The sequence below is a fragment of the Podarcis gaigeae genome, assembly GCF_964106915.1.
Source record: "Podarcis gaigeae genome assembly, chromosome: 13".
Lineage (NCBI taxonomy): Eukaryota > Metazoa > Chordata > Lepidosauria > Squamata > Lacertidae > Podarcis > Podarcis gaigeae.
The window spans coordinates 5,748,553-5,771,281 of NC_139689.1; the positions used below are offsets into that span (position 1 = coordinate 5,748,553).

The 22,729-nt window shown below is 51.2% G+C and overlaps 4 protein-coding genes and 1 pseudogene across 10 annotated transcripts in view; 3 read left to right on the plus strand and 2 right to left on the minus strand.

Annotated features, from left to right (window-relative positions):
* The window catches only part of PER1 (period circadian regulator 1), a 37,826-nt gene extending 23,402 nt beyond the window's left edge, over positions 1–14,424 (plus strand). For all 6 annotated transcript variants that reach the window (XM_083706529.1, XM_083706533.1, XM_083706534.1 and 3 more), the window contains 12 exons: positions 267–375; positions 493–624; positions 1,202–1,310; positions 1,570–1,726; positions 2,527–2,654; positions 3,173–3,376; positions 5,818–6,072; positions 6,184–6,920; positions 8,227–8,404; positions 9,589–9,781; positions 10,211–10,361; positions 10,693–14,424. In XM_083706529.1, coding sequence (XP_083562655.1) covers positions 267–375; positions 493–624; positions 1,202–1,310; positions 1,570–1,726; positions 2,527–2,654; positions 3,173–3,376; positions 5,818–6,072; positions 6,184–6,920; positions 8,227–8,404; positions 9,589–9,781; positions 10,211–10,361; positions 10,693–10,956 — 2,617 coding nt within the window. In that variant the 3' untranslated portion in view covers positions 10,957–14,424. The remainder of the gene's footprint in view (positions 1–266; positions 376–492; positions 625–1,201; positions 1,311–1,569; positions 1,727–2,526; positions 2,655–3,172; positions 3,377–5,817; positions 6,073–6,183; positions 6,921–8,226; positions 8,405–9,588; positions 9,782–10,210; positions 10,362–10,692) is intronic.
* Positions 14,425–18,743: 4,319 nt separating this feature from the next.
* Positions 18,744–22,704, plus strand: LOC310829021 (histone H1.2-like; the record flags this gene model as incomplete). Its single annotated transcript, XM_083707168.1, has 1 exon — positions 18,744–22,704. The coding sequence occupies one exon, from the start codon at positions 18,744–18,746 to the stop codon at positions 19,407–19,409; it is 666 nt and encodes a 221-aa protein (XP_083563294.1). The 3' UTR covers positions 19,410–22,704.
* Positions 20,153–20,563, minus strand: LOC310829071 (histone H3.2; the record flags this gene model as incomplete). The annotated part of the gene is made up of 1 exon (XM_083707248.1): positions 20,153–20,563. The coding sequence occupies one exon, from the start codon at positions 20,561–20,563 to the stop codon at positions 20,153–20,155; it is 411 nt and encodes a 136-aa protein (XP_083563374.1).
* Positions 20,963–21,274, plus strand: LOC310829089 (histone H4; the record flags this gene model as incomplete). The annotated part of the gene is made up of 1 exon (XM_083707271.1): positions 20,963–21,274. One exon carries the CDS (start codon positions 20,963–20,965, stop codon positions 21,272–21,274), a length of 312 nt encoding a protein of 103 aa, XP_083563397.1.
* LOC310829086 (histone H2A pseudogene) lies at positions 21,920–22,267 on the minus strand (annotated as a pseudogene). Its single transcript has one exon. The product of its transcript is annotated as a histone H2A pseudogene (transcript).
* Positions 22,705–22,729: the final 25 nt, after the last annotated feature.

Genomic DNA, 22,729 nt, shown 5'->3' on the forward strand with positions numbered 1-22,729 from the left:
GAGACTCCGCTGGCAACGGGACCATGGGGGAAAGGGGGCGAAGGCAGAAGGCGCCGCAGGAGAACCTCCAGTGGGGAGGAGTGGGAAGCAGAGTGATGGCTCTGGAAGAGGCGATGGCGCGTAATCAGAGGATAAGACAGGAAAAGAGGCGGATTCTGGGGAGGAGGGAAATGGCCTTGTGGGATGGCTGAGAGCTGGGAGCTCCCACCTCTTGAGGGAAGCACACCCCCCGCTAACTCTGTTCTTCCCTCCCATGCTCTCTCCAGGGGCCCCCTCAACGAGGACGTCTTCACAGCCCCCAAAGCTCAGAAGGTGAAGCCTGTGGAGCTGGACATCCAGGAGCTCTCAGAGCAGATCCACCGACTCCTGCTGCAGGTAAAGAACTCCCTCTTCTTACTCCACTTGCCCTCTCCTTCCTTCCTTCCTTTCTTCCGAGCGCCGCCTCCTCTTCCTCTCATATTCCAACCCTCCTCTCTTTCCTCCGCTCTGCAGCCCGTCCACAGCAATGGCTCCATGGGCCTCTGCAGCATGGGCAGCAACGCTTCCCACGAGCAGTTCCTGAGCATCGCCTCCTCCAGCGACAGCAACGGCATCCCCAATGAGGAGGCACAAGCTGTTCGGCCGGTGAGTTTAGAAATGCATTTTGATTTGGGGGGGGGGGAGTGTCCACTGATAGGGGTGTCTTAAGATTCATGCAATGGGTGTTGGGTCTTTGCTTCCATTTCCACACCCACCTGGTAAATCTCCCACCTGTAAAATGGGCATGTTCATAATGGCTTATCTGGTGGCAGATTTTTACATACCCCCTCAGAGAGTTTGAAAGTCTCGCAGAGACAGAAATCTACTCTTTAGGCCAGTGTTTCTCAGCCTTTAAAAACCCACGCTGCCTTTTAGCTAATGTAGAAGATCCCACACACCCCTTCAAACCTGGCTCTCTGATAGAAATCCTTTGGCTTTTTACTGGGTGAGGTTGCGGTTTGGGCATGCGCCTCTGGCTGCTGAGAAACACTGCTCTAGGTCAGACTTCCGCAGCTTGGTGCCTTCCAGGTACTTTGGGCTTCAGCTGGGGCTGATGAGAGTTAGCATCCAAAACACTTGAAGGGCATCAGGTTGGAGAAAGCTGCTCTAGAAGGGGTTCTGTAGAGGGTTCTCCCTTGGAGAGGAGAGCTTGGGGCTGACTCTGCTTCCCTCTTCATCCCAGATGACCTTCCAGGAGATCTGCAAGGATGTGCATATGGTGAAGAACCAGGGCCAGCAGGTCTTCATTGAATCCCGAGTCAAGCCCCAGCCTGCCAAGCATTCCCGGCCAGGTGAGATGGTTGACTGGCCCCTGCCCCTTCTTCCTCCTCATCGTTCCCACCTTGAGGCCTCATTGATGTGGATTTGGCCAAAGGACTTTCTGTCTTGGCCCATTTCTAGTGGGGGGGGGTGAGTTGAGGGAGGGACTGTTTCCATTGGCAGGGCCTCTCAGAGCTGGGACAAGCATGTTCTGGTGTGGCCTGGGAACAAAGTTTGCTCTCCTTCTGTGGGTTGTGACCTTCTCTGTGTGTCTCTCCCACCCCTTTCTAGCTCTGAAAGCACCAGTCAGCTGCAACAGGCAGCCTCTGGAGACCCTGAGGGACCTGGAAAGGAGGCCAGCAAAGGCAGCCACCTCTGAGGAATCAGTCCGGAAGGAGCCTTCCAACTATTCATACCAGCAGATCAACTGCCTGGATGGCATCATAAGGTGAGCGAGGTTTGCTGGGGAGCCACAACCACGTACAAGGCAGCGAATGTTCCCAGAACTAAGGACTTTTTACATGAGTTCGCTTATTTCCTCCTCCCTCCCTCCCTCTCTGTTTATTTTCCTTTTATTTGTGTGCATTTTTATTTTTTAGATTGTGAGCCTGAGAACAGGGATCTGTAGGGTGCTTTGTGAACCTTAGTGGCTGAAGAGCAGGATAAAAAATCCTAAAAAGCAAATGAAATGGAAATAGCCGAGCCCTTCAGAGTCGGTTCAGCACCAGAATGGGAATGTGTTTCCTGGGAGGAATATTTTGCTCTTTGGTTATTTAAGAAAGGGCAACACTGCTTCTTAGACTGCAGCCTCAACTCCACTTACCTGAGAGTAAGCCCCATTGAATTTAGCAGGTCTTACTTCTGAATAGACATGACTAGGAAGATTGCACTGCATTGGCTTGAGATGCAGAGTAGGTGAAATGATGTTACGGATTTCTCCCCTCATTGGTGCTCATGTAGCAACATGCAACCTTCAGGATTTCATAGAACTCATCAAAGATTCATTCTTTAAGTGCTATCTGTTTTAAGTGTTCTCTGAAGCTCTAAAGCTTCCTTACTTTGTGTTTCCTTCTGTAGTTTGAGACCAACAAAGCACCGTGTTTTCAGATCGCCACTCCTAGTGGCATGGAGTCCTTTCCTGAGTTTTCTCTTCCTACCCCCCTAGTAATAATTACAATAATAATAATAATAATAGGTTTTTCACCTCTGTTAATCTTAGTTTTCTGCCTTTCTCTTCTCCCTCAACAGGTATCTGGAGAGTTGCAACATTCCAAGCCGCGTGAAGCGAAAATGCGGCTCTTCCTCTTACACCACGTCATCGAATTCCGATGATGACAAGCAGAAGGCAGGCGAGGAGCTGGCCTCTCTAAGCAAAGGTGATTCTCCCCTCCTTTCCTTTCCTCTACTTAGGTATTAATCATCCCCCTTCCCCTGTTTTCCTGAGGTATCAGTTTCCACCCTGCTTGCCAAGTGTACAGGTTGATGCCCCTCCTCCTCCTCCTGTACCAAGTTCATGTTTGTATGCAATCATGGATGCTGTGTGAGGTGCAGGGGGCAGAGGGGTGTGTGTGTTTTGTCTGTGTGTATGTCTGTGTGTGTGTGTAGCAATTGCAGGGTCTGCAGGTCTGTCCTCCAGGAAGCTTGAACTTCCCATCCCCCCTTGTTGGATGCTGGCCTTGGCGTTTCAGATCCCTCGTGATCTCTTTTTCCCCCCTCTCTCCGTTCGTGGCGAGACCCCAGCCGGGCTGATGAGCCCTTCGGCATCTTGACGTCCTCTTGTGGTCGTGCCGGTCGGCAATCTTGGACCCCCCCGGCCCCCTCCCTCCCTCCCTGCCCCCTTGCTCCCTGCTGCCGCCCCACCGCCATGCTAACCCACTGTCGTCTCTTTGAACAGATGCGCCGGAGGAAATACTGCCGACCCCGGAGAGCCAGCCCAAGAGCCTAGAGGAGCCTGGGACGGCAGCAGCTGCTGTGGTGGGAGGCCCACTCACTCCGCTGGCCTTGCCTAGCAAAGCCGAGAGCGTGGTCTCTGTGACCAGTCAGTGTAGCTTCAGCAGTACCATCGTCCACGTGGGAGACAAGAAGCCCCCCGAGTCGGGTATGGGAGGTGGACACCATGTTTTTCTTGGGGGGCGGTGGGGCGGGGTTGCTGGGGGGCGGGGGGGGCTGGAACTGGAGGTGTGCTGTTCCTTTGCTTACAGCTTGACTCTGCTTCTGCGGGGCTGGCAAGCAGGTTCGAAGGAGGGTTGTCTTCACATGGTGCATAGGAGGCTATTGGGGTCGCTCTGGCAGCCATTTTGCAAATGCAGCTGTGTAAAAGAAGGCCAGCCTAGACCCCATGTGTTAAAAAAAGCAGGACCACGCCCCCGCTTCTTCCTCTTCTTCTCCCCCTGCTTGGGAGCTTCTGGGCAGGGAGCATCTGGCCACTCGGCAGCAACGATGAGAGGGCTTGATTAGCTGGCCTGGTGCAGATTCGAAACAGGAAGGCTAACCTTCCATTTAGAGCTACAGAGTCGGCAGCTGGATTGCAAAATGAAGCAACGAGTGCCTTCTTCTGCTGACTTTTGCTGGCCACAAACTGGATGGTGCTGGTGCTGGTTCTTGCCTTCCTCTGCTTTAGTCAGCTGCTCTTTCTTCTTTTTCGGCAGCCAGCCTTCATTTTTGCTGGCGCAGGAGCCTGCAACACTACCAGGAGAGCAGCAGAAAGGCTTTATCTGGGTGACCCAAAGGGCCATCTGCCTTGGAAGCCCAAGCCCTCAGGCTCAATCTCCAGTGGTTTATCCAAGTAGAGTTGAGAAAGAGCACTTCCAGTCAGTGTGGACAGTGCAAAGCTAGCTGGACCCAGTGGTCTGACTCGGTAGAAGGCAGCCTCTTAACGCTCCTACATTTAGATTTCTGCTGTTGCAAGCAGCCACCATTTGGCAAGACAACCTCTGGAGAAATCCCAGGCTCCTTTCACTTCCGTAGTTTGGTGTCCGTCTTGTCAGGCACCTCACACCCCGCTGCTGTCTCTCCTGTCAGTCTTGGGCAAGATGGTTTGTTCTTTGCGCTTGGGGGGCAGCTGAAGAGAGAGGCAGGCAAGGCCTTTGCAAGTTTCATCTAAGAGTAGTCTCAGGAAGGGAGAGCATTCCCTCCCCACCCTCCAAGCACTTTCCTTGTCAGCTTTCCTGCAAAATTTGCAGCTTGTGCTTGGCATTGTCATTGCACATATCCCTCCACGCTTTTTGCTCACATCTGACCCACCAGTTCCCTCACATTATTGTAGTGGTCCAGTCTGCTTTTTTACCTTGCACAACAGTTGAAGCTTTAGGGTCAGGCAGGAAGGGGCCACTCCATGAGACCTCAGGTTTCGCTCCCCTGTGGAAGGGGGGGCACATTATCCATGACGGTGCACCCCTCCTTCTGAGGCCAGTTGATTCCTTTTCACTAGCTGGGACAGCTCAGTCGGTGGAGCATGAGATCTTGATCTCATGGCCGTGGGTTTGAGCCCCACATTGGACAAAAAGATTCCTGCATTGCGAGAAGGGTGCTCCAGAACCTCGTGGCCCCTTCTCATGATTCTACTAATTCAATCAACATCTGGGCTTTCTGACATAATCCCCATGAGGAGCATGTCTTGCAGGGATCCTTTCATGGGATCTCTGGATGAGCATTTCAGAGGCAAATGCTTTCACCTCCTAAACAGCAAGGCGGCAATTCATTCCTGGAAACCGCACAAGACTCTTGGAATAGGAAATGCAGAACCCTGTTTATGAGGCCATCTTGTGTTCAGTGCATCCAAGCTTCCACATTATACAGGACTCTCCTGCAGGCATAAATGTTCAGACTGTGTGTGTATGTGTGTGTATATTATAGTAATAATTCTGTGCATGATTCAACGTGTGCTTCTGTGTGGATAGATACCTAGGTAGATGTTGCCCGCTCCAGCTGGTGTTCAGCTGGCAAACCTTTATGGTGTTTAAACCAAGGAAGGTTTAAGTAGGGACAGTGTCTTAACCATCCTTTCTCCTCCCTTGATGCATTTTTCTCCAACTTGTCAAATTCTCCATAGAAATATTAGTCGCCCTACTTCCCCAAAAAACCAGCGCAAAACTTGCAGCTTTTCTCCCCCCGCTTAACCTGTGTAGAAGCCACAGAGAGTGGCTGGCAGCTGGATTTGTAGCCCTCTTACATCAAAGAAGATTCTAACCTCCTTTTCCCACAATTTATTTCCTTAATATGTGGCAAATTCATATGAGAGCTTAGCTCAGCTGGGGCTGTGCAGGGTAAAATTAGGACCCGAGCTTTTTGTTGCAGATTAAAATGGAAAAGCAGAGGGATTTATTCCCAGCATGGCCTGGGATGGTGGTAGAAAAAGATGACTCATGTCTGTTAGTGTGTGTGTTTGGAGGAGTTGATCTAAAGAAATGGGAGATATAAATAATGAGAACACATAAATACAGAGATGTGCTGGGGAAAAGAAAAACCTCACACGGGGAAAAGGCAGTTGTGATGGGCTAACCTGGTTCTCCACCCCCTTTTTTTGTTCTCCTCTTGCAGATATTGTGATGATGGAGGAGGCAGCGCCCAGCGCGACCCCCCCTGCCCCTGCGCCCAGCGTCACCCCTGACCGGGAGGCGCAGTACCGCAAAGTGGGGCTGACTAAGGAAGTCCTGTCCATCCACACCCAGAAGGAGGAGCAGGCCTTCCTCACCCACTTCAAGGACCTCAGCCAGCTGCACGTCTTCAACTCGCACTCGGGGCTGAGCTGGCAGGAGCTGCGCCAGGCGGGACCCCATGCCAACGAGCAGCGAGGTAAGCCTGGTGGGCAGGACTGGGAGGAGGAGGTGGAGGAGGAAGCGGTAGAAAGGGGGAAAGAGAAAGGGGGTCCCCTTGTCCTCACCCTGCCTTTTCCTTGTTCCGCAGGGCACAAAGGTCCCCGCCAGGCGTCCCGAGGCCCAGGCTGCCGCGGTCGGAGCCGGAAGTCGAAAGCCAAGCGCGTCAAGCAGAACAGGCTGGCAGAGAGCACCAGCTCCCCACAGAGCTCCGTCTCCCCTCCCCAGCTGCCCTGCGCCCCCAGCTCCTCCTCCTGGCCCCCCTCTGGCAACTCCCAAGCCAGCCTTTCCGCCATGCCGTACCCGGCTGTCATGCCCACCTACCCCATCCCAGTCTTCCCCCCGCGGCCGGCCGCGCCCCCGGTCACTGAGCCCTCCCAGAGCACCCTGGCTGCCCCCCAGTTCCCCACCCCGCTGGTCACCCCCATGATGGCGCTCGTGCTGCCCAACTACGTCTTCCCCCAGATGCACGGCCCCATGCCCCCGCAGCCCTACTTCGCCGCGCCCCCTGTGTTCCCCTTCGCTCCTCAGCCAGGGAGCATGCCCGTCGTTGTCCCCGAGACGGGCACGCAGGCCCCGTCACGCTCCTCCACCCCGCACTCGGTGAGTCAGCCCGAGCGGCCTGAGTCGCCTCTCTTTGAGTCACGCTGCAGCTCCCCGCTGCAGCTCAACTTGCTGCAGATGGAGGAGATGCCCAAGCTCTGCGACCGTCAGGAGGCCGCTGGTGGAAACCAAACAGGGCCAGCTGGGGCCACCACCGACTGGGCCGTGGTGACAGCCGGGCAGAGCCTGGCGAAGGAACTCAGCACTCAGAAAGAAGCGTGCATGGTGAGTCCCAAGGGACGGGGGGCTGGCTTTCTCCCCTGGGGCACTGTCAGGCCCTCTGGAAGGGCAAACGACCCAACATTTATTGATTTTTAATTTATGTTATTTCACTTACATTCCACCTTTCCTCTAAGGAGCTCAAGGTGTGACTCACATAACTCTCCCCCTTTCATCTTCACAATTACCCTGTGAGGCAGGCTAGGCTTAGAGGCGGTGACACTGACTCCAAGGTCACCCAGTGAGCTTTATGGAGAAGTGGGGGTTTGAACCCTGGTCTCCCAGGTCTTATTCTGACACTGCCCCACACTGGCTCTCCACACCACAAAATCCAGGTGTTCATCATCTTTCCACTTGAGAGAACTGAGGAAACTGCTGGGGTTGGGATTTTTTGAGAAAGAAAGTCAGAGGGAGTCTTCAGATGAAGGAGCAGAAGTTCCTCTCCCCCAGAGTGTTGAAATCTGAGAGCCCTGGAATGCGTTCAGAAAGAACAACGAACTTTCTCCTTGCAACTGAGGTCGGAGAATGATGCCACAAATTCCTGGATCTCTCCTGCCCTTTCCCCCATGGCTGGGGGGCTCATTCCTTCCCCTTCTTCCCTACCCATCAGGGGGCTTCCCACACAGACTGGAAGATCAGAGGGGCAGCTTGGTTCCTCTGGGGAATCTCCAAGCAGAAGGCCCCGGGTTCAACCCACAGCAGCATCTCCAGCTCAGGCTGGGAACATTTCCTGCCTGAAGAACCTGTAGAGCTGCTGCCAGTCAGTGTAGTCAGTACTGAGTTAAATGGATGAATGGGCTGAGTGGATAAGGCAGCCTCCTTTCTTTCCAACCCCATTGCTTACATTTTGAATTAGATATGTATGGGGGCTTCCTGGCAACCTAGCAATTCAAAAGCACATCAAAATGCAAGTAGATAAATAGGTACCACTCTGGTGGGAAGGTAAACGGCGTTTCCGTGCGCTGCTCTGGTTCGCCAGAAGCGGTTTAGTCATGCTGGCCACATGACCCGGAAGCCGTACGCCGGCTCCCTCGGCCAATAAAGCGAGATGAGCGCCGCAACCCCAGAGTCGGCCACGACTGGACCTAATGGTCAGGGATCCCTTTACCTATGTATGGGGGCACCAACATGTTTTAAGTGCTTAGGGCCTCTAAAAGTCTTAATCCGGCTGTGCTGTGCTCACTCTCTCTCCTGTGGTGGCCAATGGAGCCGTGAGGTTGGAAAGGGCGTGAGAGCTGTTGAGGCAGGGACCTTCCTGCTTTGGGCCTCTGACCTAACCCTCCTGCTTCCCTGCCTCTTCCGCCCCTTGCAGGCAGAAGCGCACGACTCCTCCAACAACGATGCGCTCTCCAGCTCCAGCGACCTCCTGGACCTGCTCCTGCAGGAGGACTCTCGCTCTGGCACAGGGTCGGCTGCCTCCGGGAGTGGCTCGGCCTCCGGCTCCATGGGATCCGGCTCCAACAGAGGCAGCACCTCCGCCAGCGGCACCAGTAAGTCTTACTCCTCCGGCGTGTGGTGTGGGTCTCATGGAGTGAGGCTTTCTCTGTGAACTGGCTCAGTATTGTCTCCACCAAGAGTTCCCAAATTGGGGTCTCCTGCTGTTGTTGGACTACAACTCCCATAATCCCTAGCTAGCAGGACCAGTGGTCAGGGATGATGAGGCTTGTAGTCCTAAACAGCTGGCTTGGGAAACGGTCTACACAACACCTGGCAGCGGTGGGTGGCTCTGTAGGGTTTCAGGTGGTGTTTTACCTGGAGATACCATTTCACCCAGCATCCCCTGCGCACCAGGCACGTGCTCTGCCGCTGAGCTACGCCACAAACAGGATGAGTGCAGTGGCCTTCTTGCACTTGTGATCTGCAGAGACTGATATTTGGAGGCACGCTTGCCTCTGATCATGGTAGTTCGTCCTCTCTCACTACCTCACAACCAGGAGGAATCAAAGAACATCCCTGTTTACCCAGGCCAGTTACCGTATTTTTCGCTCTATAAGACGCACCAGAGCAGAAGACGCACCTAGTTTTTGGAGGAGGAAAACAAGAAAAAAAATATTCTGAATGTCAGAAGCCAGAACAGCAAGAGGGATCACTGTGCAGTGAAAGCAGCAATCCCTCTTGCTGTTCTGGCTTCTGGGATAGCTGCGCAGCCTGCATTCGCTCCATAAGACGCACGCACATTTCCCCTTACTTTTTAGGAGGGGAAAAGTGAGTCTTATAGAGCAAAAAATACAGTATATGCTATTAGGAAGTCCTCAGCACAGGAACCTGCCTTATACCATGTCTGGCCATTGGTCTGTCTAGCTGACTGCTGCTTCCACTGATGGGCAACTATGGCTGTCCAGGGTTTCAGGCAGGGAGTCTCTCCCAGCCCTGGAGATGGCAGGGGTTGAACTTGGGACATTTTGCAAGTAGAGCAGACACTGAGCGCCAGCCCTTCAGTGCTGGTGGGTGGGAGGAGCAGGGCTGTTGAGCTGAGCATGAAGGCAGCAGGTTCTCTGGGTCCCTACCCTTGTCCTCCAAGGAGAAAATGGTGCCTCCTCCACCATGCACGGCGACATTCTTAGCACGTCCCAAACGTGAGGGTTTGAGAGCTCCTGTGTGGCATTGGTCACATGTGCTGACGCTCCTTTTGGGGTTCCTGATTGTGTCTTGACCGGCTCCTCTTCTCTCCCAGCGAGCAGCAAGAGCAGCGGCACCAGCAAGTACTTTGGAAGCATCGACTCCTCCGAGAACGACCTGCGGGGCAAGAAGCGGGCGGAGGTGGAGGACAACGAGCACTTCATCAAGTACGTCCTGCAGGACCCCATCTGGCTGCTGATGGCCAACACCGACGACAAGGTCATGATGACCTACCAGCTCCCTGCCAGGTGAGGAGGCTGAGCTGCTCCCAGGCAGATCCCCTTTCCCATCTCGCCATGGAGGTTGCCAGGCTGCCACTGCCTCTGGTGGGCGCATCCCTTCCAGGCCTTGTGCTGCTTGTTGTCTCTTGACCCAGAATCCCTTCACCCCAGCAGAGGAGGGTACTCAGTGGGGCAGGGTTGTTGTGAGTGCCAATGAAAGAGAGCTGGCTTTTGCTTTCATGGGTAGTTTAATACCCGAAGCAGTGGGAGAAGAGACTTAAAGCTTTAAGGGGAAGATTTTAGCTTGCTCTGTCTCTTTAAAAAAAAAAAAAAAGGCGCTGGGGCCACTTCCATTCATTCTGGCCTCATAGCCAGGAGGATTTGGGCTCCATTCCTTCCCTCTCGCTGCCCACTGCGCCTCTTTCCTGACCCATTTGTCCGCTTGCCCTTTGCCAGGGACCTGGAAACTGTTCTGAAGGAGGACAGGGAAAAGTTGAAACAGATGCAGAAGCGGCAGCCCCGATTCACCGAGGAGCAGAAGAAGGAGCTGGCCGAAGTTCACTCCTGGGTCCAGAAGGGGAACTTGCCCAAGGCTATCAACATCACGGTAAGGAGTGTGACGGGCGGTGTGTTTGGAGTGAACAGCACAGAAACCAGAACGGTGTCTGTGTGCCGTTTAGCGAGCATGGCTGCTTTTCTATAGGCAGGAGCGTTCTCAAACTTTGTGTGTGCATCTAATGATGGGATTGAGTGGTTCTGTTCCTACAGCAGCCTAGATTCCTCATAATTGTGTCCATAATGGCAACCCGTAAGGGAACGTCTGCGGGGCAGCGAGAACAAGTCCCTAGACTTTGCGTATGAGATGAGGGGGCTCTCCCAGACCATCAAGTGCTGGCCAGCTGCTCACTGTCTTCCTTTTCCCTCTCTTTGAACCCCAGGCTTGCATGGACTGCGGGAGCAACCCTTCCTCCAAAGTGGCCCCTCTCTACGACGTTGAGATTCAAGACATGGACTTGAACGGCATGTTGGAGCCCATGGAGGAGGGCAGCAGCGCGGGACAGGGGTGCCTGCCCTCCTTGCCCCCTGAAATGGCCATGGACGAAGAGGAGGCTGGGGCAGAGAGAGGACAGCAGCAGCAGCAACAACAACAGCAGCAGCAGCCGCCAACTCCAGCCGCGGAAGTGGTACAGGACTCAGGCTGAGCTGGCAAGCCGCAGACTCCTTTCTCCCCCAAATCGGGAGCCGCTCCTACTTGCCCTGAGCAGGGTGCTGCTGGGCAGCAGAGCTCAGAGGCAGGTGCTGGCCGCAGGTCCCTGTAGGATCTGCCGCTGCAGCCCCACCTCCCTGGCAACAGGAGAGGAAGCTCACATTGTGGGTGTTTTCGGGACGGTGGGACGGCTGCGTGGCTCACAGAAGAGGACGCTGCAGGACTGTGAGCCCAGGCACCAGCTGCTTCAGGTGTGGAAGCGCCTGGCCTGGCCTGGCCTGGCCTGGCCTGCTTCCAGGGATATGAGACGTTCCTCTGGACCTTTATCCGCCGGACCAGCCGCCCCCAATCCTTGCTGCCTTACTAAGGATTTGGACACAGACAGACAGCCCACAACGTTGGGCCTGGGAGGGACCGGGTTTTTATGTATTTATTTTTGCAGAACTGTCTGTTGGTGTTGTTAAGTGTTTCTTTTTTTACTGATCTGCTGCTGTGCTCTTGAAGGGGCCTTCGTGCAGTACCAATGATGATAATAATAATAATAAAAAAAACGAGAAAAGGAAAGAGAAAGAGGTTGGTGGCCTGCGGAGAATTATCGTTGACGCACACCCTGTGCCCCACATTCAGTTGCCTCCTTGTTGGGATCTGGCCAGAAAGGGGAGGTTTCTTCTGAATACCCTTCAAGAGCTCCCCTCAGCAAAAGCCCAGGGTGGAAGCAGGAGAGAGGGCCCTAAAATGTCACCACCATCTTCCCACTGCCGCTGCCGAACTGCCAACGCTCCTCTCCTGCTGGTGCCTCTTTGCCAAGGTCATCTCCTATATTCGCACAGCTCAGTTTTGTCAACTGGAAGAAATAAATGGGCCAAAGAGCGTTGCACGGCACATATACCCCCACCCCCTCTTTTTGCCTGATCTTTGGCAGCCTTGCCACCCAGCGGGGGCTGTGAGTGAGTGAGGGGGACATAAAGAGCACACCCCTTCTTTCTTGTGTTTCCAAAGAGACCCTGGATCTACCTGTGCAGAGAGTCCTCCTCCTGCCTCCCCTTGCTTCTCCACATCCTATTTATTGAACTATTTATATATCCTGCTCCTGTTTCCAGAGTAAAACAGGGAAAGTCCGGGGATTTTCTGTGGACTGTCCCATGGACAGGTGAGGAAATTGGACTAAACTAGCAAGCCGTTTTGGGTTGTGCCTCTGGATGGAAAACCGGCCTGTTTTGGGTTTTTTTGGAGCACGGGGACAACACTTGATTCTCCCCTCCCTCCCATTCATTTTCTTGTTTTCAGTTCCTAATGCGCTTCAGCTGTCCTGTGTCACGCTGGCCATATTGCGTTTCAGAGGCAGGTTGAGAGCCCTTAACAGAAGTTCCACCTTTGGCACACGATTCCATGCTGCTCGCATCCATGTCTGAAGCAAAAAAAAATAATGAAGCAATTTTCAGTTTCCTTGTCTGCCTTTTTGAACCAGGCAATGACTTTGAATGAATTGTGCATATGGCAAAGCCTTGCTAAGGTTTCCAGGTTTCCAAAGAGAGGAAGGGTCTCGCCCCCAAACTTAGTGCCAGGTGACAAAAACATCCTACCCTTTTTATTAATTGCCTTAACAGGGACCCCGGCAAGAGTGTTGGGTTGTGCCTCTCCTTGACAATCCCACAAATGGGTGGGAATCGTCATTTGATTTTAATTGCTGCTAGTTACATGAAAAGAGAGTCTCTGTCTTCAACCGCACCCCCCTCCCATGCCCCAGTCCAGGAAACTTACTGTATTTTTCCATGTATAAGACTAAGTTTCCCCCCCAAAAAATGTCAAAAATTTGGGGGCGTCTTATACATGGATACATCTCCCATTTTCTTAAATCGGAGTCCCCCCAAATAGGGGGCGTCTTATACATGGGGGCGTCTTATAGAGGGGAAAATACGGTAATTGGATTCTTGTTAGGGTAGCCAGAGTGACTTTTAAGTTGCAATCCTCTATTTACATATGTAGGATTTAATCCTACTGAGCTCATTGGGGTTTATTTCTCAGTAGACGTGTGATGTAAACCAAGCTATTGTACCAGCAAGTATTCCACACCAGCAGTCCTTTCAGAAATCCTCTAAAAAGACCATTGTTCTCTCTCCCACCTCGACCTTAATGAATGTTACTGTGTGTTTTAGGATCACTCAGGGTGGAACTGGAAAAGTGATTATCTTTGCCCCAAAGGGACCAGCAATAATGCTCCTTTGTTGGCTTCGAAGAGCAAACCACATCACCCCTTTCTCCTATTAGCCCAACAAGTGTTGGCTTTGCAGCTTTGGGCTGTGTGAATCCCTGGAGATGACCTGTGTGCTGGATTTCCAGAGACGGGGGCAACCCTTACGTGTCACCTGTGACCCCGAGTCAGAACAGCTTGCCTGAATCTGCTTGCAATATCTCTTTGGTCGTAAAATCCTCCTGGTTTTGAGCATCTTTGGACACCCGAAAGCAATTTGTGTGGTTCATGATGGGTGAATGCTATGAGCCATTTTGCAGAAGGCAAAGACAGCCTTTTCTTACTGCAAGAGAAAATTGCATTTCCAGAAAGCCCAATGTCTGTAAATACAACACACACAACCAAAAGTGGCTATTGTAGAAAACTAGCATTTTCTGGTGTTTCAGAGGTTAGCAGAACGTGTCCTTTTGCTTTCCACAAAATCTCTTCAGACCAGGCGGATACCAGTTAGTGCCTTGCAAAGGGCTGGGAGTGACTCCGACCGCATTGGCCTTTGGACATTTCATCCCTTGAGATGTGAACTTCTCCCTTTAAAGCTCTTCAAAATACAGAACTGGTTGGAAGTGCACCGATGATGGAAGTATTTTAATCACATCGCTTTTTCGAGGTTGCAGACATTTACTTGAACGACGAACACTTGTTCACCGCTTGTATCTGATTTTCCCTTCTGCAAATCTCCCTCTGACCAAGCCAAAAGGCAGGAGCCTCAAAGTCTTCAACCTTCCTTGCTTAGAATTAACTATTTCCCCCCCACGACTGCCAGAGAGAAGAAACCTCTTTTGCTCAGTGTGTTTCTTTGTTGCATGGTCAATAGAAAACCCTCCTAAATCTAGGGACTCGTAAGCTTTAATATTTACCGCCTTTTGTGGGGAAGGGGTATATATTGGAGCATGCTGCTAAGAGAATATTGTTTTTAAAGCTTTCTCTTTTGGAATGGGACCTCCTTATTAATATTTCCTACTCTCTGGAGAACTGGGAGAATTCTACCCCAGGGAGATTCTGGCTTTGAACACTATGAACTGTACATTATCAAGGGGAAGGGCATTTTGCACAAAGCTGTGACACAGGTGGAGAAGGGGACATAAAAGTATCAGCTCCTCTGTCCCCTACTGTGACCCCCAAAGAACAACGGCGTATCTCTACCAATGGTTTGTGGTGCAATATCTGTGAATCTTGAGTCTGTACCCAAATAAAGGCACTTTTGTTTTTTCACGCAGTGTCCCAGGCATGTTTTGGAGAAGGGAATGTTTGCAAAACTGAGTGGTGGTGTAGACTGGGTTGGTGGATTGTATATCACTGTGTTAAGATTATTTACTCACAAGGAGTGCCTCTGCTGACATCTGCAGAATTATCCCTTCTCTTGCTTTTGGCCTGTGAATGTTAATACTAGCATTCCACGTTTCCTATCGCTCTGTCTCTTACCACCGTAATACTGAGAGAATGGGATTGGGAATTTGGGAACATATATTTGCAATACCTTAAAACGTAACAAAAATCTCCACCCCCATTGTTCAGCCTGGACACTGAGGTCCAGCTCCGAGGGCCTTCTGGCAGTTCCCTCCCTGCGAGAAGTGAAGCTACAGGGAACCAGGCAGAGGGCCTTCTTGGTGGTGGCGCCCGCCCTGTGGAACGCCCTCCCATCAGATGTCAAGGAAATAAACAACTACCTGACTTTTAGAAGACATCTGAAGGCAGCCCTGTTTAGGGAAGTTTTTAATGTTTGATGTTTTATCGCATTTTTAATATTCTGCTGGGAGCCACCCAGAGTGGCTGGGGAAACCCAGCCAGATGGGTGAGGTATATTATTATTATTATTATTATTATTATTATTATTATTATTATTTTATTTTATTAATTTGCCCCCCAGCCTTTTATTACCAAATCAGCCTTTAGGATTTCACATTGGGGGTTTTGTGCAATGATTTGTAAAACTTGGCAGACCAGCATCAAACGTCTGCCAAGGAACAAGCTGGTTTGCAAAGGACAAGAGAACTATGCTTATCAATAAACCTGAGCTCTGCTTTTGGCCTAGTGAACAGGGTCTTCCTTTGCAATACACTTGCACATGCTCTGTCAGTAACCAACTTAGACATGAGACCAGCTCCTAGGCGGTCTCAAACTATTGTTTTCCCGTAGAGCAGAAACCAACCTGTTCCTTTCCTGACGAACGTGAGAAGAGCATACTGGATCAGGCCAGTGGCCCAGCTAGTCCCAGCACCCAACCAGATGCCTACAGGAAACCTGCAAGCAGGATTTGACCCCAAGAGCCCTCTCCTGTCCTGTAGTTTCCAGCAACTGGTATTCAGAAACATTGAAGGCAGGGCATAGCCATTTTGACTAGCAGCCATCAATAGCCCTTGTGCCTCCAGGAATTTATCTAATCCTCCTGATGTGTTGGACTACAGCTCTGCAGAACCAGCGGAAAGTTTTCGATTGATTTCTTAGTATATTGTTCCACAACAGCTTCAAGATCAGCACATCTGATCTTAAAACTTGTCTGGGGGCAAGGAAGGGACGTTAGAAGCTCCAACTTAAAATGCTCTATATTATTCCTTATTACAGTGGTACCTTGGGTTAAGTACTTAATTCATTCCGGAGGTCCGTTCTTAACCTGAAGCAGCACTTTAGCTAATGGGGCCCCCTGCTGCCGCTGGAGCACGATTTCTGTTCTCATCCTGAAGCAAAGTTCTTAACCCGAGGTACTATTTCTGGGTTAGCGGAGTCTGTAACCTGAAGCGTATGAAACCCGAGGTACCACTGTACTACCTTTTAAACCATCCCAGTGTGGCATAAATGACCTCTCCATCATCATTACCCCCCCCCCCAATTTTATACTTACACCAACCCTGTAAAATGAGCCAGAGAGTGATTGGCCTAAGGTCATGCAAGGAACGTCAAGGCTGAGATTTGAAACTGCCCGTCCATGGTCCTGGTCTGATGAGTAAAAAAAGAAACATCATACTAGCAAAATGTATGTCTCTGAAGCGTAGATATTTGAAGATCTGGCAATAATCCTGAATCCTTTTTGACCCAATGTTTTACCACGTCATCAAGCACTATGCTATGTGCTGAAGTGATGCTACATTTAATCAGGTCCAAAATGCTTCACATAACAGCTATTTTAGGATGAGTTGCCAGACAACCAGTTTGGACACAGTTGCAATATGGATTGGTTTGCCTACATGCCTGTGAACATTCACTAGAAATAATAATAACAACAACCTTTTGTTGGTGTAGAATTTGAGGCTACCAAGAAATCAGAGGAACTATTTGAGAGGCACTAAGAGAAGCATAGGTGAATCATCCAGCAGACTTCTGTTCCATCACAATATTGTGTTAATAAAAAGCATTCTAGAGTCCCAGGTGTATTTTGATTAACTTACTTTTGCTCCTCTGAGAAAGTAATTTAACAAACCCAGTTCCCAAACCCTGTAGAAGGTAGATTAGGAACATCAAATAAATCAACAATGTACACAAGCAAACCCCTGCGGATTATAATGGGCATTCTTCTTATACTGCCCGTTAAATAAGGATCCTAAAAGAGATTTATTTATGATACTACTACTTAGAAATCTCTCTGGAATAACAGATCCTGTTAGGATTATTGATTTGCCAGCAGATACTGATAAAACACATGATCTGTAAGACAGCTTTCTTTGCTAGAAAAAAAGAAAGTCCACCACTCTGAATAGACTCTAGAGGCATCCTGTTAAGATCTTTTAAAAACAAGAAAACCCCAAAACTCATTTGTACGTATTATGAATCTCGGATTTGTTTGTGAAATCCTAACTGGGTGTGCCCCCCCTTTTTTGCTATGCTCTTTGGTGTGGTTTTTTAAGCAATCAAAACTGACTGAGAACGAAATCTTACACAGATTGACTTGGGAGTAAGTCCCAATTCTGACTGAGTAAAATTCACTACTGAGTATACACGTATGAGTGGTGGCTTTTCCACACACGCCAGTTAGGCAACACATTCCATTAGGGATTTTTGTGTGTGTGCTTCCTGTGACAACAATCACACAAATGCATCCATTCCTGTGGCACCTTCAACAACTGATAGATTCATTGTGGCACCTGTTGTAGAGTCTTCTTCATCGGTTGCGTGAAGCTAATCTGTTCTTTCAGTTATTTGGTAAATTCCTGCAGTCCTGGGCTGTCGCAGCTGCTCTGAACTTACACACTTCTGAACTTGGCACAGAAGTATCACACACAGGCACTACACTACTTGCACTCCATGGCCCGATTACAATATTTGCGTGTACAGGTCTGCTGAGAATCAGGCCACAGCACAAATCGATTAAGTTTCCAAGTTGCTAGAAGACTCTGCTTTGTATAGCCAAAACAAAAAATTCCTTCCAGTAGCACCTTAAAGACCAACTAAGTTAGTTCTAGGTATGAGCTTTCGTGTGCATGCACACTTCTTCAGATACCACACGAAAGCGCATGCACACGAAAGCTCATACCTAGAACTAACTTAGTTGGTCTTTAAGGTGCTACTGGAAGGAATTTTTTGTTTTGACTATGGCAGACCAACACGGCTACCTATCTGTAACTTATATAGCCAATAGAGAGTTGCATTACTGGTAAACACACAAGTAGAGCTTAACTACAACAAACTCCCAGTGGATTGCACTTAGGGTACTCTACCCCTCGCCTATTCCCTAGAAAGAGACCCCCATGTTGAACTTTTGGCGACATCTAGATTTATTTGCTGAAATTAATTTGAAGACAGAAATGATAAGCTCCATAGGCTGACATCCTCCGATCTCTTTGCCTAGGGAGCATCAAAGAGAGACAAATGCGGGTGACTTTCAGAAAGGTGTAAATAAAGCCCCATTTTTTTAAAAAAACCCAAGTGCAATTTTTTTACTCATCCGTGCAAACCGGCCCTCTTCAAATAATCCCAATTCCTTCCCATCACTCCGTCGCTCATTTTCTGGGGCCGGCACTGCAATCGTGCCTTATAGCAATTTAACCCGAAGCTCGTTGTCAGATGTGTTACTTGACTCGATGAAAGAAGCGGTTGCCGCGAAGTTCCCGGCCGAAAAGCCTCCCTTTCTTCACCGCCCGGGTGCAGACCCCCCGGGCTACCTTATGCCGGACCTCCCGCGCCCGCTTCTTAAAAGCAGCATTTGCTATTTTCGTCGAAAAGCAAAAGTTTGCAAATTTTCAGGCCGGGAGAGCGAGCCGAGGCTGCGTTCCCCGCTCTTTTCCGGAGGAGCCCTGCCACCCCGGAGCGTGAAAACCAGGTGTCCCAAAGCCCGCATCCTCCCCATCGATCCAGCCAGGAACGGGAAGGATCCGCGGACGGGACTCGGAGTAATCGACTCTTTTGTGCGGGTTAAGAAACACAAAAGTTGCCCGGACCAGGAGCCCAGGTCTGGCTGTCAAAGCGCCGTGCTCGGAACGCACCAATCAGCGCGCAGCTCCTCCCCTATAAATACGAGGCAGCGCCGCCGCCGCGTCCATTCAGCTTCTGCTTTGGTGACTCGACGGTGTGCTCGGGGGGCGGTATAGTTTCGGATCAGGATGACTGAAGAGGTTCCCGCCGCGCCCGTCGCCGCGCTGCCGGCTGTCAAGGCTCCCGCGAAGAAGGCCAAGAAGGCGGCGGCCGCCGCCCCGAAGTCCCGCAAGGCCTCGGGCCCCAGCGTGACGGAGCTGTTGACCCAGGCGGTGACGGCGTCCAAGGAGCGCGGCGGCGTGTCCCTGGCCGCGCTCAAGAAGTCGCTGGCGGCCGCCGGCTACGATGTGGAGCGGAACAACAGCCGCATCAAGCTGGGCCTGAAGAGCCTGGTGACCCGGGGGATCCTGCTGCAGACCAAGGGCACGGGCGCCTCGGGCTCCTTCAAGCTCAACAAGAAGCAGGCGGACAGCAAGGACAAGGCGCCCAAGAAGAAGCCGGCGGCGGCGGCCGCGAAAAGCAAAAAGCCCGCGGCCAAGAAGCCCGCCAGCGCCGCCAAGAAGGTGAAGAAGGCAGCCGCCACTAAGAAGGGCGTCAAGAAGCCGGCCAAGAAGCCCGCGGCAGGCGCCAGGAAGGCCGCCAAGAGCCCCAAGAAGCCCAAGGCGGCGGCGGCCAAAAGCAAGAAGGCCGCCAAGAGCCCCGCCAAGGCGAAGGCAGTCAAGCCCAAGGCGAAGCCCAAGACCCCCAAGGCGAAAGTCGCCAAGCCCAAGAAGGCGGCGCCGAAAAAGAAGTAGGAAGGACCCGCTCGGCTTGCGCGAGAGGCAGCAGCGCTCCTCGTTAACCCCAAAGGCTCTTTTAAGAGCCACCCACAAATTCAAAGAAAGTGCTGAATTTCCCTTGCCATGCTGAGGTGCTTCGGTCATGTGATGGAAGTGCCGCAGGTGTAGAATCGTAGTGGGTCCAATCCCTTGCACAGCCCCCCTTCCAATTCGAAACCATACTGGACCCCGCTGAGCAAATGTGTGCTAGTAGTAACCTTAGTGCTGCAATTCTGGGCTTTCCTTTTAATCGGGTATCCTGTTGCTCCCCCCCCCCCCCCGCTTTTTTATCCGTGCCAAGTCACTTGACATTGATGTTCCTGCAACTTTGTTTTACGGGGGGCGGGGAGACCACGTGGCAATAGGGTGGGCGTGGAGAAAGCAAGTGGTTGCTTCCATGATACTGTTTTTAGGCGGGAGGGGGCGGGTAAAAATGGATTTGCTTTCCCTTAGTGAAAGAATGCTAGCTACCCCAGGGCCTGCTAAAACGGGCAAGTCGCAGGGGCAAAATCCATGTGAGACTCCTGTAAACTGCACAGAAGTACCGCGCCGCCATGTCCACTTTTAACATTCTCAGCAACTGGTGCTTAATTCACAATACCAAACTGGCAATTGAACGCAATATTGTAGTAATTAACAGCTTTTTAAGATTATGTGGTGGCTCTTAAAAGAGCCTTTGGGTTTTTGAACGTAGGAAGCCTACTTTGACAACGAATATCTTAAGCCCTTTCTCCGCGGATGCGGCGAGCCAGCTGGATGTCTTTGGGCATGATGGTGACCCGCTTGGCGTGGATGGCGCACAGGTTGGTATCTTCGAAAAGACCCACCAGGTAAGCCTCGCTCGCCTCCTGAAGGGCCATCACCGCAGAGCTCTGGAAGCGCAGGTCTGTCTTGAAATCCTGCGCGATCTCCCGCACCAGACGCTGGAAGGGCAGCTTGCGAATCAGCAGCTCGGTCGACTTCTGGTAGCGACGGATCTCTCGCAGGGCGACAGTCCCAGGGCGGTAGCGGTGAGGCTTCTTCACGCCCCCGGTGGCCGGGGCGCTCTTCCGGGCGGCTTTGGTCGCCAGCTGCTTCCGAGGCGCCTTCCCGCCGGTGGACTTGCGAGCGGTCTGCTTGGTACGAGCCATGGCAAACAAAGCAAAGGGCTTTCTTCAGCAAATGAGACAAAGAGCCCGGTTGCTGGTTATTTATAGACCGCTCTCGCAGTCTTGATTGGCTGAAGACTAACTATTGTCAGTTGGAAAGTTTGAATTTCCTGGGCTGAACAGCAATTGGCTAGACAAGATCACGCAAGGGGGCAAAGTGGGGCGGGGCCACAGCCTGTTTTTTTTTCCCCCCAGGACTCTCATTGAGCAGCTGCAAAAGGAATGCATTTGATTGGACGACATTGAGACAGAGTTCTGCAACGCAGAAAAGTATGCCTAGGTTTTCATTCTGGTCGGACATTTCTCTATATAAGGAGAGGGAGCCCTCCCTTACGCTGCATTTTGTTTCTTGTGTCGTTGTTTGAGGGTTGCTCGGCAAGTATGTCTGGTCGTGGGAAAGGCGGGAAAGGGTTGGGCAAGGGAGGCGCCAAGAGGCATCGCAAAGTGCTTCGAGACAATATCCAAGGCATCACGAAGCCTGCAATCCGCCGCCTGGCTCGCCGTGGCGGAGTCAAGCGCATTTCGGGCTTGATCTACGAGGAGACCCGTGGCGTCCTGAAGGTTTTTCTGGAAAATGTTATCCGCGACGCCGTGACTTACACCGAGCATGCCAAAAGGAAGACTGTGACCGCCATGGATGTCGTCTACGCTCTGAAGCGCCAGGGTCGTACTCTGTACGGCTTTGGTGGCTAATTCTAGATACCAAGGCTGCAGCTTAAAACCAAAGGCCCTTTTAAGGGCCGCCCACCTTTTCATGAAAAGAGTTATATACTTTACCTTATTTTCTCTGTTATGGATAGACTTAAATCTAAAGCTTTAGACAGTGGCTTTCAAACTACCGGTAATCTGGGCCACACTCAGAATATTTACATGTTTTGGTAGGAAATCTACATATTCCAGAAATATTTTTGTGTGTGTGGTATACTATATACTACGCTGAAATGTTTAAAATGTTCGTTTCTCCGATCTTCCCACTACATTCTCATTCGCTTGCCATACAAGTAACGCCCTTTGAAAACCACTGCTTTACAATAGCTCCTGTATTTAAACATAGGCGCGTACATGTGTTATCAACCTTGAGATCCTTGGAAGGTAAAATGGATAATGGGAACTGGAAGAAAGGCAGACCGAGCGCATGGGCTTAGCCAGAATTTATTGGGGGGCGTGCGTAAGATGGCAGCAGCGAGTGCAGTGCTTATAAATTTACAATATAGCGTTCTCAGAAATCCAGTTTGAAACTTCCAGCATTATAAACCCAGCTCTCTTATGACAGGGTGGACGGCTCTGAAAAGAGCCTTTGTGAAGTCCAGACGCCGCGGTCTGATTTTTCCTGGGCCTTCAGTTTGTGATCTTGGGTAGGACGCCGCCCTGGGGGACGGTGCCTTTGGCCAAAAGCTTGTTCAGCTCCTGGTCGTTGCGGATGGCCAGCTGCAGGTGCCGAGGGATGATGCGCGCCTTCATGTTGTCCCGCGCCGCGTTGCCGGCCAGCTCCAGGATCTCGCCGGTCAGGTACTCCAGCACCGCCGCCGTGTAGACAGGGGCTCCGGCTCCCACGCGCTTCGCGTAGTGCCCTTTGCGAAGCAGGCGGCGCACTCGACCCACAGGGAACTGCAAGCCCGCCCTGGACGAGCGAGACTTCGCCTTGCCCTTGGCTTTGCCGCCCTGCTTTCCACGGTCAGACATCATACAGCCAAATCCACCAAGAACTACAACAACGAAGAGCAGAATGAGAAACACAATCTTGCAAGCCGCCTATTTATTTACTCCCGATGGATTCTTTCTGTCAAATCTGATTGGGTGAAAGAGAGCTAGGACGTGCTTAGCACCCAATGAGAATGTGTCTTCTTGCAACCAACCAGAAAGTTACATTTAAATTACGCATATGCTTGCGCGAGCCAATAGAAATATCACATGGGAGGAGTTTATATTTCCATGTTCCGCTTTCAAAAAAAAGGGGGTTACGTCATTGCTCTTCCGTCTGAGAAATTAACGATGGTGACCATATTAGATTGTGTTAAAAAACGAAAAGGAATACCTTTGATTGGTGTTTTTTCTTAACGTGACAAACTATGACCAGTACTTACATTCAGAGCACAATATAAAATTAAAGTCAAACAAGCAAACTACATTCTCTTTTGTCTCTGCACG